Here is a 12,669-nt window from a genome sequence, read left to right on the forward strand (position 1 = left end):
GGCTCAGCGGCCATGGCTCACGGGCCCAGCCGCTCCGCGGCATGTGGGATCTTCCCGGACCGGGGCACGAACCCGTGTCCCCTGCATCGGCAGGCGGACTCTCAACCACTGCGCCACCAGGGAAGCCCCACCTTTCTTTTTGTAACTACTCCTGCACATGATAGCTGCTGATACTGAGTGCTCAGTTCAGGGCGTGTGCAGGGGTGAGTCCGGAGGGGCAGAGGTTCCTCTTCTGGGCTGCTATTGCCTGGAGCTCTTTGGACTTGGCGGGGATTTAAAGCTGACTTTTTTGCCCTGTGAGGTCTCTCATGGGTTCTCCTTCGGCTCCCGTGCTGGACTTCTCTGTGACCCCATCACCCGTGGCAGTGCCTCCCCTTCAGCTGGCTGTTCCTGATTCCCCTCAGCTTTTGGTTCTCCAGGCTTCATTTCATACAGGCTCTTACTGTTGGGGTTCCTTACTCTGTGACACAAGTCCTCTTGAATAGGAAACCATTAAAATGACCACTGGCTGACATTCCTAGCCCAGCTCCCTGTCTGCTCCTTGGGATTCACGCCAGATTGGCCCACCATCTGGGGGAAGGCTACTGATTTCCCTCCCATAGTCCACGACCCGAGGCCATAGACTGCTCTACTCTTCCAGGCATGAGTTTTGCACTGTCCGACTCCATCCCAGCTTCAGGGCATGAGTATCAACTCCCCAAGGGGCCCCATTAGTTCCTTCTCAGTATCTTGGACCCCACACTCCCCTTTCCCTTGGAGGTGAGGACAAAGGGACTCCCAGCACAGCAGCTCTTCTCTCCAAGGAAACCTCTTCACAAATCCTCTCTCGGGCTTCCCTGGTGGTGCAGTGGTTGGGAGTCCGCCTGCCGATGCAGGGGACACGGGTTTGTGCCCGGGTCCGGGAAGATCCCACATGCCGTGGAGTGGCTGGGCCCGTGAGCCATGGCTGCTGAGCCTGCGCGTCCAGAGCCTGTGCTCCGCAACGGGAGAGGCCACAACAGTGAGAGGCCTACGTACCGAAAAAAACAAAAAACAAAAAAAAAGCAAAAACAATAAAATCCTCTCTCAAGCTCTATTTTGACCATTTTTATATCCTCCTTGTGGAGGGTACAAATGATTAATATATTGCATCATACTTTCTGATTTCTGAATCAAGGCTGGCTTTGCAGTTGACAGTGACTATAGGACTTCTCTTACCTAAAAGCAACCAGAAAAGCCATGAGGCTGCCCAAAATTTCAACCCAAAAGTGCTTGTAGAGCTTCTTAATTGGTTTGAACTATCTCCTTTGAAATTTCTCCATGGTGATCTGGGACCAAACACTGGAATTCATACTCCTTGCCTCATGATGCTTAAGTTGAAACCCCCCAAATCCTCTAAGGTAATGTTAAATTAGACAGGCTTACTATACTTTCCAAAAACCTGGTGTACGTAGAAGCTATGTGTGTCAACTGAACATGTACACAAATAGGCAGAGCCTAAATAGCCGGTAGAAACAGTTAATTCTGTTTTAGTTTTACTTTGACCTGGATATATTGAGAAGCAAAAGGAATTAATTACTTTCATTTTAAAAGATGATAAGCATAATGCATTATTAGGGGAAGAAATAATGATGTTACACCATTTCTTCTCATTACAGGAGGAATTCAAGAAGTTACTATATGGTCTCTGTTTCTTTCATGCTTTGGTACAAGAGAGACGGAAGTTTGGACCCCTGGGGTGGAATATTCCCTATGAGTTCAACGAGACTGACCTAAGAATCAGCGTACAGCAACTCCACATGTTCCTGAACCAGTATGAGGTACCATAAAACTCACAGCAAGGACATTACCTGTTGTGCTGTTTATCACATTGTGTTTGTCCAGTGAGCAGGGACTTCTGATTAATTTCTTTTTTTACAAAATGAATAGGAGGATAGTTCCCAAAAGCTTATTAAGTAGGACTTTATTATAACAGAATATTATAACTGCCATAGTAGGTAGTTAGGATGTCAGTTTGTCTATTAGGAACCTGTATTTTATCATTTATTTTGACACATAAACATCAATCAGTCTCCAAAGTGAAAAAAAAAAAAACAAAAAACAGACTGATTTCCCTCCGTTCTGGAGCATGACTTTATTTTTAAGGAAATGTTACTGTAGTTTTATTCCAGAGTTTGGGCCGTTTGCCCCGATCAAACAAACTACGTAAGCCATTGGTGTTAACCTGAGGTATAGATTCTGGGAAGAAGTCCCACAATGTAATGTCATCACATCAACCACATTCCATCCCCTGTAGTTCTCTCTCTCCCTCTCCCCACCCCTCTCTCCTTTCTCTCTCTCTCGCCATCGCTTGTGCACGTGCACACACATGCATGTACTCTCTCTCTCTCTCTCTCTCTCTTTCTTTCTCTTTCTCTGTTTGCTGCTTATCTATCAGATGGATTTTAACACGTTTGAACTTTTGAAGAACTGCTTGGTAAATCAGTACAAGTGTCCTAAAAGGATATGGAACTTTTTCGAAAGCAAATCCTCTAAATTTTGATAGAATTTTGTTCAAAATTAGTTGGAAATCTTTAAATCAATCAATGGAGTATCAAAAAAACCTTTGTTTTTTGAAACTTTTAGTGAATTGTGATTTTTTTAAAGAAAGGCTTACAAACAGGAAGTCATTGAATCCTCTCTCTATAAAAACAAAGGAAAAAACAAAATAAATATTGAGAGCTCAAATGACATATCTAAACTTAGGTGAAGAACATTTGTCTGGTCTTCTGTGTTTCTTTGGACAAATTTGTATTCTGTACTAAAATGAAGTGAGTTGAGAAGGCCTTTGATTTTGCAGCATTAAAATTTGGTGAAACATTCAAAAGAAGCATAGATTTGATGAATTTCTTTCTTGTAATAATATTTATTTTTAAAACATACTAAGAATGGAGGCAAAAGCTATAATGAAACAATGCATGTGGAAGTAGTTGAGCTAAAATAATTACACTTTTGAATACAAACAAAAAGAATGAGGAGCTCCTTTAATTAGCAATTTGTTCACAAACCTGTAGAGTATATTCTAATTTAAAATATTATAGTATGTAGTGGAGTCAATTAAAAGTGTCAGCAATTTAAAATTTAGTAACCATAAAATGAAACTTTGCAAAACATTATAGACAATTTTACTTTAAAAATTAAAGAAACAGTGAGACCATATTGAAAAGTACATTCTTCGGGAAAACATCGGAGACGTTATTTGAGAGACAGAGATGTCTAAGAAGTTAAAGTACATGAATATACACTAAGAAAAGTTATTCTGCTTAAACTCTTAATCATTATAAAATTTTTGCTTCAATTTCTTATTTTAAGTAATTATCTTATTTTAAAAGCAATGTTTGAATAAAACTAATTACAGGTCTGCCAATATAAAAATAGAGTTATATACTATATATATACTATTTTATATATATATATATATATATAGTACTCTAAAATTCCATAATACTAATTATCTTTAGTGCCCACGTTCACTCTCAAAGTGTTACAGTTTGGACAGTAGTTTATTTGGTCACCCTAGCTTTTTAAAGATCTGAACACAAACAAGGAGGTAAGCAACTCGCTGGATGTGATTAGGGAAGGTTCCACAGAGGAGCAGTTGCTTGGGACTCAAACAATGAATAGAAGGTTTTCAGGTGGATGGTGTAAAGAAGCAGCAATAAAAAGGTTAAAAAAAAGTACCAATAAGTGAAAACGTTTGGTTAAGTATAAATGATTTGGAACATCCTTGTATGCCATGCTGATTTGGGATTATTATATTGTTATTGGTCTGCTTTTAGGAGAGTATTTGCATTTTAGAAAGACCACTCTAGCAACAGAGTGGAGAGCAGATTAGAGGAATTTAGATGACACGCCAGTTTAAGATGATATGAGTTGAATTGTGTCGCCCCCAAAAAATATGTTGAAGTTCTAATCCATTCTACCTCAGAATGTGAACTTATTTGGGAATGGAGTTGTTGCAGATATAATCAGTTAAACTAAGATGAGGTCATACTGGAGTAGGGTGAGTCCTCAATAGAACATGACTGGTATCATTATGAAAAGAGGGGAATTTGGATTCACAGAGAAGACAGCCATGTGAAAACAGAGGCAGCAATTGGAGTTATGCTGTGACAAACCAAGGAACACCTGGGGCTGTGGAAGCTGGAAGAGACAAGGAAGGATCCTCCTAGAAGATGTGGAGGGAGTGTGGCCCTGCCAACACCTTGATTTCAGACTTCTTCAACAATAAATTTCTGTTGTTTTAAGCCATCTATCAGCAGCCCTAGAAAACTAATGGTCTCCTGTATTAGTTATAACCCAGGCAAGAGATGATATGAGTTTAAACTAAAGCATCTGGGCTAGGATGGGGAACATGGAAGAGATATAATAGATATGTAGGAACAGGGATTGAAATGACCTAGATAGTAAATGGTAAAGGGAGAGGGAGAAGTCTGTTAATGTTAGTTTTGGGGTCTCAGTTGGTGGTCCTACCACCACTCATTAATCCAGACAGGGAATAGGTATCAGGAATTAATGGGTATATAGCAGGTGGGTTAGTGGAATGGGGGTGGATGAGTGGATAAATAATTCAGTCTTGTACATTTGATACATCTGGGGTGTCTAGGTGTAGATATCGATGGTATCTGGTAGGCTTTTGGCATATAGATATAAAGCCCGAGAGAAAAGAGTGAGCACAAATAGAGAATTGTGAATTGTTAATGTGTAAGGAGAAGCCTGAGAACACCTGAGATTTAAAAGGGAGGCCTTGTAGCGTAAAAACGAACTAAAGCCTGGCTGCTGGTGAGCACCCAATATCAATGGTAGGAGAGAGGACAGGAGAAATGGAAAATGCAGACCAAACAGCCAGAGAAAAAGGGGGAGTGAGCACGCTGAGTAACTATGGAGTATCAGGAATTGTCCATCCTGGCAAATGCTACAGAGAATCTTTTCATGACGCGTGGGACTGACCGAACTGGTTCCTTCTATTAAATGACAATTGAGCAGTACTTCCCGTTCCTCCAGCACAGTGATCATATAGCAAACTGCACAAAACTGCTACTCATGCATGACGTATAACCCATCAAGAAATACAGAGAGATTCTTTGTGGAATGGGATTCACAGTTCCCTTTGATACTAAGTCGAATGTAATCCTTCAGCAATCAAAACTTTGTTCTTTTTTATTGAAGTATAATTGACCTACAACATTACATTGGTCTCAGGTATACAACATGATTCAACATTTGTATATACTGCAAAATGATCACCACAATACTTCTAGTTATCTGTCACCATAGAGTTAAAAAAAAATTGTTTTTCTTGTGATGAGAAGTTTTAAGATTTACTTTCTTAGCAACTTTCAAATTTGTGCCACAGTATTATTGACTAATGTCACCATGCTGTACTTACATCCCCATGACTTATTTATTTTATAACTGGAAATTTGTGCATCTTAATCTCTTTCACCCATTTTGCCCTCCCGGCAACTCACCACCCCTCTGGCAACCATCAATCTGTTCTCTGTATCTATAAGTTTTGTTTTGTTTGTTCATTTGTTTTGTGTTTTTAGATTCCACATTTAAGTGAAATCACACAGTATTTGTCTTTGTCTGATTTATTTCACTTAGTATAATACCCTCAAGATCCATTCATGTTGTCACAAATGGCAAGATTTCATTCTTTTTATGGCTGAATAGTATTGTGTATTCCACGTATAGTCCACGTCTTTATCCATTCATCCATCAGTGGACACTTACATTGCTTCCATGTCTTAGCTATTGTAAATAATGCTGCAATGAACATAGGGATGTATATAGCCTTTCAAATTAGTATTTTCATTTTCTTTGAATAAATACCCAGAAGTGGAATTGCTGGGTCATACAGTAGTTTTGTTTTTAATTTTGTTTTTTGAGGAACCTCCATACTGTTTTCCATAGTGGCTGCACCAATTTACGTTCCCTCCAACAGTACACAAGGGCTCCTTTTTCTCCACATCCTCACCAACATATGTATTATTTCTTGTCTTTTTGATAATAACCATTCTGACAGGTGTGAAGTGACATCCCATCGTAGTTTTGATTTGCATTTTTCTGGTGATTAATGATGTTGAGCATCTTTTCCTGTGTCTATTGGCTGTCTGTATGTCTTCTTTGGAAAAATATCTATCCAGATCCTCTGCCCATTTTTTTTAATATAAATTTATTTTATCTATTTATTTTTGGCTGCATTGGGTCTTTGTTGCTGCACGCAGGCTTTCTCTAGTTGTGTCGAGTGGGGCCTACTCTTCATTGCAGTGCACGGGCTTCTCATTGCGGTGGCTTCTCTTGTTGCAGAGCACGGGCTCTAGGCGTGCAGGCTTCAGTAGTTGTGGCACGCGGGCTCAGTAGTTGTGGCTCGCAGGCTCTAGAGCTCAGGCTCAGTAGTTGTGGCGCACGGGCTTAGTTGCTTCACGGCATGTGGGATCTTCCCGGACCAGGGCTCGAACCCGTGTCCCCTGCTATGGCAGGCAGATTCTTAACCATTGCACCACCAGGGAAGCCCCTCTGCCCATTTTTAAATCAGATTTTTTGGTTTTTGTTATTGAGCTGTATGAGTTCTTTACATATTTTAATTTAAAAAACATAAATAAGAAAAAGTAAACTGTAACAGAAGAAAATACAAGTGGATGTATATAATGTACTTGGCAAATGGGTAATTCCCTTTAGGAGGGTTGTGTGTGTGTGATTGTGTGTGAGAGAAAGGCTCACCCCCTCACTCTCACCCTAAGTTCACCCCCAAAGCAGTCAATTTCACAGCTTAGGAGGGGCTGTCCAAACTTTTTCCTATGCACAAATAGTTATATATACACATATATACAATATACGCACACATTTTCCTCAAAAACATAATTACATCTGTATGTCATTTTCAGCTTGCTTTTCTCACTCACATATGGTGTGGACAACTTCCAAAATAGATACAGATCTTTGTTTTAATGGCTGCATACACAGCATTTCCCACTTTTGACTATGAGGATTTTATTTCCTTTTTATTTCTTACTAATAAGTAGTGTTAAAGTGAATAACTTCATATATAACCTTGCATATAGTTGCCGACTTCTGCACTCTCTCCTGGCCTGTGGTCTCAACCCTCTTATAACAACAGAACAGAGAAGAAATCCCAGCAGCGAGCTGCTACTCTTTCTGCGACCTCAGCCAATGGACCTGGGCGCCTGGGAGAATGCATTCCCCAGTTTGATTGGCCCTGGTTGTGATCAAGCTACTGAGAGAAACAAGTTTACCCATCAGCTCTCAGGGGAATGTTGGCAGGTTTAACCCTTTAAACATAAGCCAAACTCCTCCCCTCCAGATCTCATCTTATGTCTGCCTCACAAAGCCCTCCCAGGGCCCAGCTCATGCTGATATACTATTTAATTCACACAGGAGTTTTCTTACTATATTTCAGTTTTATGAGGTGGGGACCTGTCAACAAGGCAAACCCGAGCACTGCCGGCATCTGCAAACTCCCCTCAACACCGTGCCGTTGTTCTCCCTCCTGGTTCTGCTTGTTTCTCCACCACGTCTTGGTCACTGAGCTGTTCTCCTAAATTCACTGCCTTCATTTCCAACTCTACCAAGTAACAAGTCTCTTAATTCCCAAGCCCGAATTCAATAAATTCCTTTTGTCTAATCACTACCACCTATTCTTCCCAAGTGCTATTTTTTTTACTGAAGAGATTCCTCTAAGTGGGATCACTGAGATGTAGGGTATATACACTTTAACTTTTAGCAGATAACTGCCAGAAGGGCATTTATAGCACAAAAATGGTGAAAAAAATCCTAAAGTGAAAAGATTGCTGTATTTTAGTAGAAAACATTTTAAAACATTGCTATATTAAAATACCAAAAACAAACACCATAAAAATAAAAGACAAATGAAAATTGGAGAAAATACCTAAAATTTTTCTGACAAACTGATTCGGTATCTTTATAAAGAGCTTTTAATAATGAAAAAAAAAAAGCATTCATATGAGGAAAACACATAAAAGAATAAAGTAGATAATTTAACAATAAGAAATACAAGCGGTGAATAAACATTTTTTAAATGTCAATATCAAAAATAAATAAATAAGTAAAATAAAATTAAGATATGTAATGTCCAGCATGATGACTATAGTTAATACTATATTGCATATTTGAAAGTGGCTAAAGAAAACAGATCTTGAAAGTTCTCAACACACAAAAAAATTGTGATTATGGTGATGGATGTTAAATAGACTTACTGTGGTGATCAGTATATACAAATATCAAATCATTATTTGTACCCCTGAAACTAATATAATATGTGAATTATATCCCCAAAAATTAAAAACAATTTTATTGTTTAATTATCATTTTTTTTCCCTAAATGATAATACTCAGTTTTGTTGTGAGCAGTGAGAGAATTCTCTATATTACTGGTGGCTGTTTAAGTATTTATGCTTAGGATAAATAAAATCGCAATAGGAAAAATCAATTCTTTTGCATTCATAAACACTTAGAAATTCTATGTACTAGAGAATATAATAAAAAGGCAAACCTACAGGAAAAATATTTCAAGAAATTTGATAAAGGTAGATTTATAAAAGAGCTTATACAAATAAAACTATTAAAACTTTAATTGAGGGCTTCCCTGGTGGCGCAGTGGTTGAGAGTCTGCCTGCCAATTCAGGGGACACGGGTTCGAGCCCTGGTCTGGGAAGATCCCACATGCTGTGGAGCAAGTAGGCCCGTGAGCCACAACTACTAAGCCTGCATGTCTGGAGCCTGTGCTCCCCAACAAGAGAGGCCGCGATAGTGAGAGGCCCGTGCACCGCCATGAAGAGTGGCCCCCGCTTGCCGCAACTAGAGAAAGCCCTCACGCAGAAATGAAGACCCAACACAGCCAAAAATAAATAAATAAATAAAATTTTAAAAATTTTAAAAACTAATTGAAAAAAATAGGCTAGTTCACAGAAGAACAAATGTTTTTAAACATATGAAAAGATCATAAATTTCATTAGTATTCTAGAAAATGCAAATTAACGCAATATTAATTACCTTTGGTCAAATTAGCAGAGATTTTAAAACTGATTCCTACAATTACTACACCCTTTCAGGAAAGCAGTTTGGTGACATTAGTCAATTGCTTTTTATAAACTTCTTTCCTTTGACAGTGTTATTTCCCTTTCAGGAATCTAGACTAAAGAATCATTAGCAATTTTAAGGGATGTATATTTAATGAAACAATTTAACAAAGTAGAAAATTAGGAGCAACTGAAATCTTCAATATTAGAAGATAGTTATTAAAAACTATTTTCAAAGAGTATTTCGTGAAACAGTAAAAGATATCTCATAATATGAGATTTGGTGAAAAATTATATGCAAAATTGTATATATAGTGTGATTCTAATTGTCAAACATATACAGATATAAAGAGGTGGTGAAGGAAATGAACACTGATTATCTCGGAATTATATTGGATTGGTTTTGAATGTCATTCAACAGTGCAGGATTTTCAGGGATGGGATTATGGTCTAACTAATTTTGCATCAGGCATATAGTAGGTGGTCCATTAATGTTGGTTGAATAGAGGTGAGTTCACAAGTTAATAGAGGATTTCTATTCTTTGCACTGATGGAAATGACAAATCACAGAAGGAGAGAGAGACCCTGGGGAAAATTACAGGAAATTAGCCGGGAAGTACATAAAGGGAAATTGTGTTGATGCAAACTTTCCGTGAACTGTTTAAATAACATGAGCAAACAAGAAACACGATCCTGTATGATGTGCCACTGCTAAATCTTGACTGGTTGAGCGACTTGACCTCTACTCTAGGAACTGCCCTACGACGCCCTGCAGTACATGACGGGCGAGTGCAATTACGGCGGCCGCGTGACTGACGACTGGGACCGGCGCACGCTGCGCAGCATCTTAAAGAAATTCTTCAACACGGAATTAGTTCAGAATCCGCACTATAAATTCGACTCCAGTGGCATCTATTTTGTGCCTCCTTCTGGTGATGTAAGTACATATGCTCTTCAAGAAAACTAAAAGCAGTAAAATGTGGAATTCCTCTGATATAGAAAAAGGTGATTTTTTTTTTTTTTAAAGAAGCCTTGTTTTTGGTTAACCATTGTGTGTACTTTCTTCAGTCCTATAGGGACAGAGCAAATCCCATACAAAGATGGAGTTAGTGGTTTCCTATTTGCTGTAATGTGAAGACTATCAGAAATGTTCCTCACCCAAGAATGGCTTCCTCAGTGACCTGAAATCCTCTTATTGTGAATTCAGTGCTTTGGGAAAAAAGGCATGGTCCCCAATTAAAATGGAAATACACATGAGAAGGGCTTACAAAATCGTATTAACGATAATAGTTAACATTTAGATCATGCTTATTTACAAAGCAGTTACATGTAATTATCCCACTGGAGCATCTAATTAACATTTGAGTTATTATTCTGTCTTTGATTTTACAAGTGAGAAAGTAAGTTCACTAAAGTTAAATGACTTGCCCAAGATCCCACAGGTAGAAAGGGACAGAGCATCACACCTGCTTCACAAGACCAAGGTTCTCTTCTGCTACTTTTTCCAGTCCTGTCTAGTAGAAGATGTGGTATCTGCCTTCATATCACACAGTAGACTTCTAGGGACTGCTAGCACAATTAAATTGGTTCTCATTTTATTCCCAGAAGTCAAAAGGGCACAAGTTGAAAGTTAAAAACACAGCCACAGGCAACAGAGGCACATAACCATGACCCCATCATCCACTAGGATGGATTCTAGCTGAGGGCAGACACTAATAGATGAAGAGAAAAATCAGTCCCAGAGCCCAGGTCACTGACTGGGTGGGGCAAGTCAACACAGGGAGTCATGGTAACAAGATCCCCAGTGATGATTTGGTAAGTGAGAAGATAGCCAAAGATGAAGTCAGGTTATGTAACATGACCCATCTCGAAAAACCACCAGTGACCAGTCTCCCCACTACCATACGTGTATGGGGCTGGCCAAAAAGTTCGTTCGGATTTTTCTGTAACGTCTTATGAACAGACTTTTTGGCCAACCCAATATATGAATGTTTGCATATGATTATATGAGCATCAGGAAAAGTATGGAATTTTGATAGAAATTCACATAAATAAAATATAAAACGTGTCTGCGTATATATAAAAAGATTTACCATATTAATGGTGGTTATCTCATGATAAAATCTCAGATGATTTTCACTTTTCTGAATTACGTGGATTTATCACAATAAGAGTAAACAGAAATATCAGACTAAAGCGGAAAAAAAAATATTGTGATAAACTAAGAACAGTCATCAGCAAATGCAGCACAGAAAGATTTCTCAGGAAGAATTTCTAAATGAAGCAGCCAGGATATTCCTCTCTCCATTTTCAGATCCATTCCAGTTGAATGGGACATTTTTTTCTCTCTCTAAATGTGTCCATATCTTTTTTTTTAACACTTTGGCCCAGGTTGAAAGAAAATGAAAGCATTCAGTGTCCAGGTTCACAGGCTCATCCACTCAGTAACTTGAGTATTAAAAATTATCTCTTTTCAGTGAGCAAGCTCTACAGGATAATTAGATTTCTATAATTCTAACCTGATTTCCTGATTTCTAATCTCCTGATTCCTTGTTACTCATCTTTGCAGCACAAAAGCTACATCGAATACACAAAGACACTGCCGCTGACCCCAGCTCCGGAAATCTTTGGGATGAATGCCAATGCAGATATCACTAAAGATCAGTCAGAAACTCAACTGCTGTTTGATAACATTCTTCTCACACAGGTGTGTGATCTGTGCAGGAACTGGCTTCTGAGGCTGGAAAGGATGCTCCCCAAGCAGCATGAGACAACACGGTAGAGGCCCAGGCACAGAATTCCATCTCTTCAAGTGGAGAACCACTTTAAGGAAAAGAAAAAAAATACGTAACTTAAAAATGGGTTTAAACATAAAGTAAATGAATGTGTGGGTTTTGTTTTCGTCAGTCTTTTGATTTGGGAAGAATCTTTGAGTATCATTCTGCTTCCAAGAGTTCTTTGAATAATATTCTTTGAGTATTCTTTGATATCATTCTGCTGCTATGAGTTCCATTTTGCCTTTCTTGCTTAAATCATGCCCTAATACATTATCCTTTTTTACTTCCTTTAAAGTGGAAGAAGAATTTCAAAGATACCTGGAAGCAGTTTAACACCAGAATCCATCTAGAATTCTGCCTATTTTATTTTCTCTCTTACCTATTCAACATTTTTAAATGACTTATCTTTATCAAATGTTCTAGAACATTTAACCTAGTTTACATAGAAATAGTTTCTTTCACATCAATATTTTATCAGATTACATAATATTTAAGGAATATAATAGTAAGTACAAAATAAATTAAAAGGTTTAGGAGAACCTTTGACTCTTAGACATGCGGCTCCACTGGTGAGAGCATAAATGTAAGGGCATGTCGGAGAATGACCTTCCAAGGCACCAGATTTCAGCATGCCCTGGGCACGAGTCAGTACATTTGAATGAAAGATATTTAATCTTGCTTGTCTATTTAGAGATCTTCCCTTGTATTGTTCTCCCATTAGAAGATATGCTTGTTTTTTTTTTTTTTATTTTTGAAAGCAAATTAGTCCAAATGGTGAGTTCCCTTAGTGATTGAATGAAATTTTAGTAAGT

General features: G+C 38.4%; 1 protein-coding gene across 1 annotated transcript in view; it reads left to right on the forward strand.

Annotated features, from left to right (window-relative positions):
- Positions 1 to 12,669, forward strand: part of DNAH7 (dynein axonemal heavy chain 7) — a gene marked incomplete at both ends in the record, with an annotated part of 244,845 nt that overhangs the window by 212,542 nt on the left and 19,634 nt on the right. Inside the window, 3 exons of the mRNA XM_082658909.1 lie at positions 1,638 to 1,799; positions 9,832 to 10,017; positions 11,650 to 11,787. Of these exons, the coding sequence (XP_082515035.1) occupies positions 1,638 to 1,799; positions 9,832 to 10,017; positions 11,650 to 11,787 (486 nt within the window). The remainder of the gene's footprint in view (positions 1 to 1,637; positions 1,800 to 9,831; positions 10,018 to 11,649; positions 11,788 to 12,669) is intronic.

Source organism: Grampus griseus, assembly GCF_964374135.1.
Source record: "Grampus griseus genome assembly, chromosome: 7".
Lineage (NCBI taxonomy): Eukaryota > Metazoa > Chordata > Mammalia > Artiodactyla > Delphinidae > Grampus > Grampus griseus.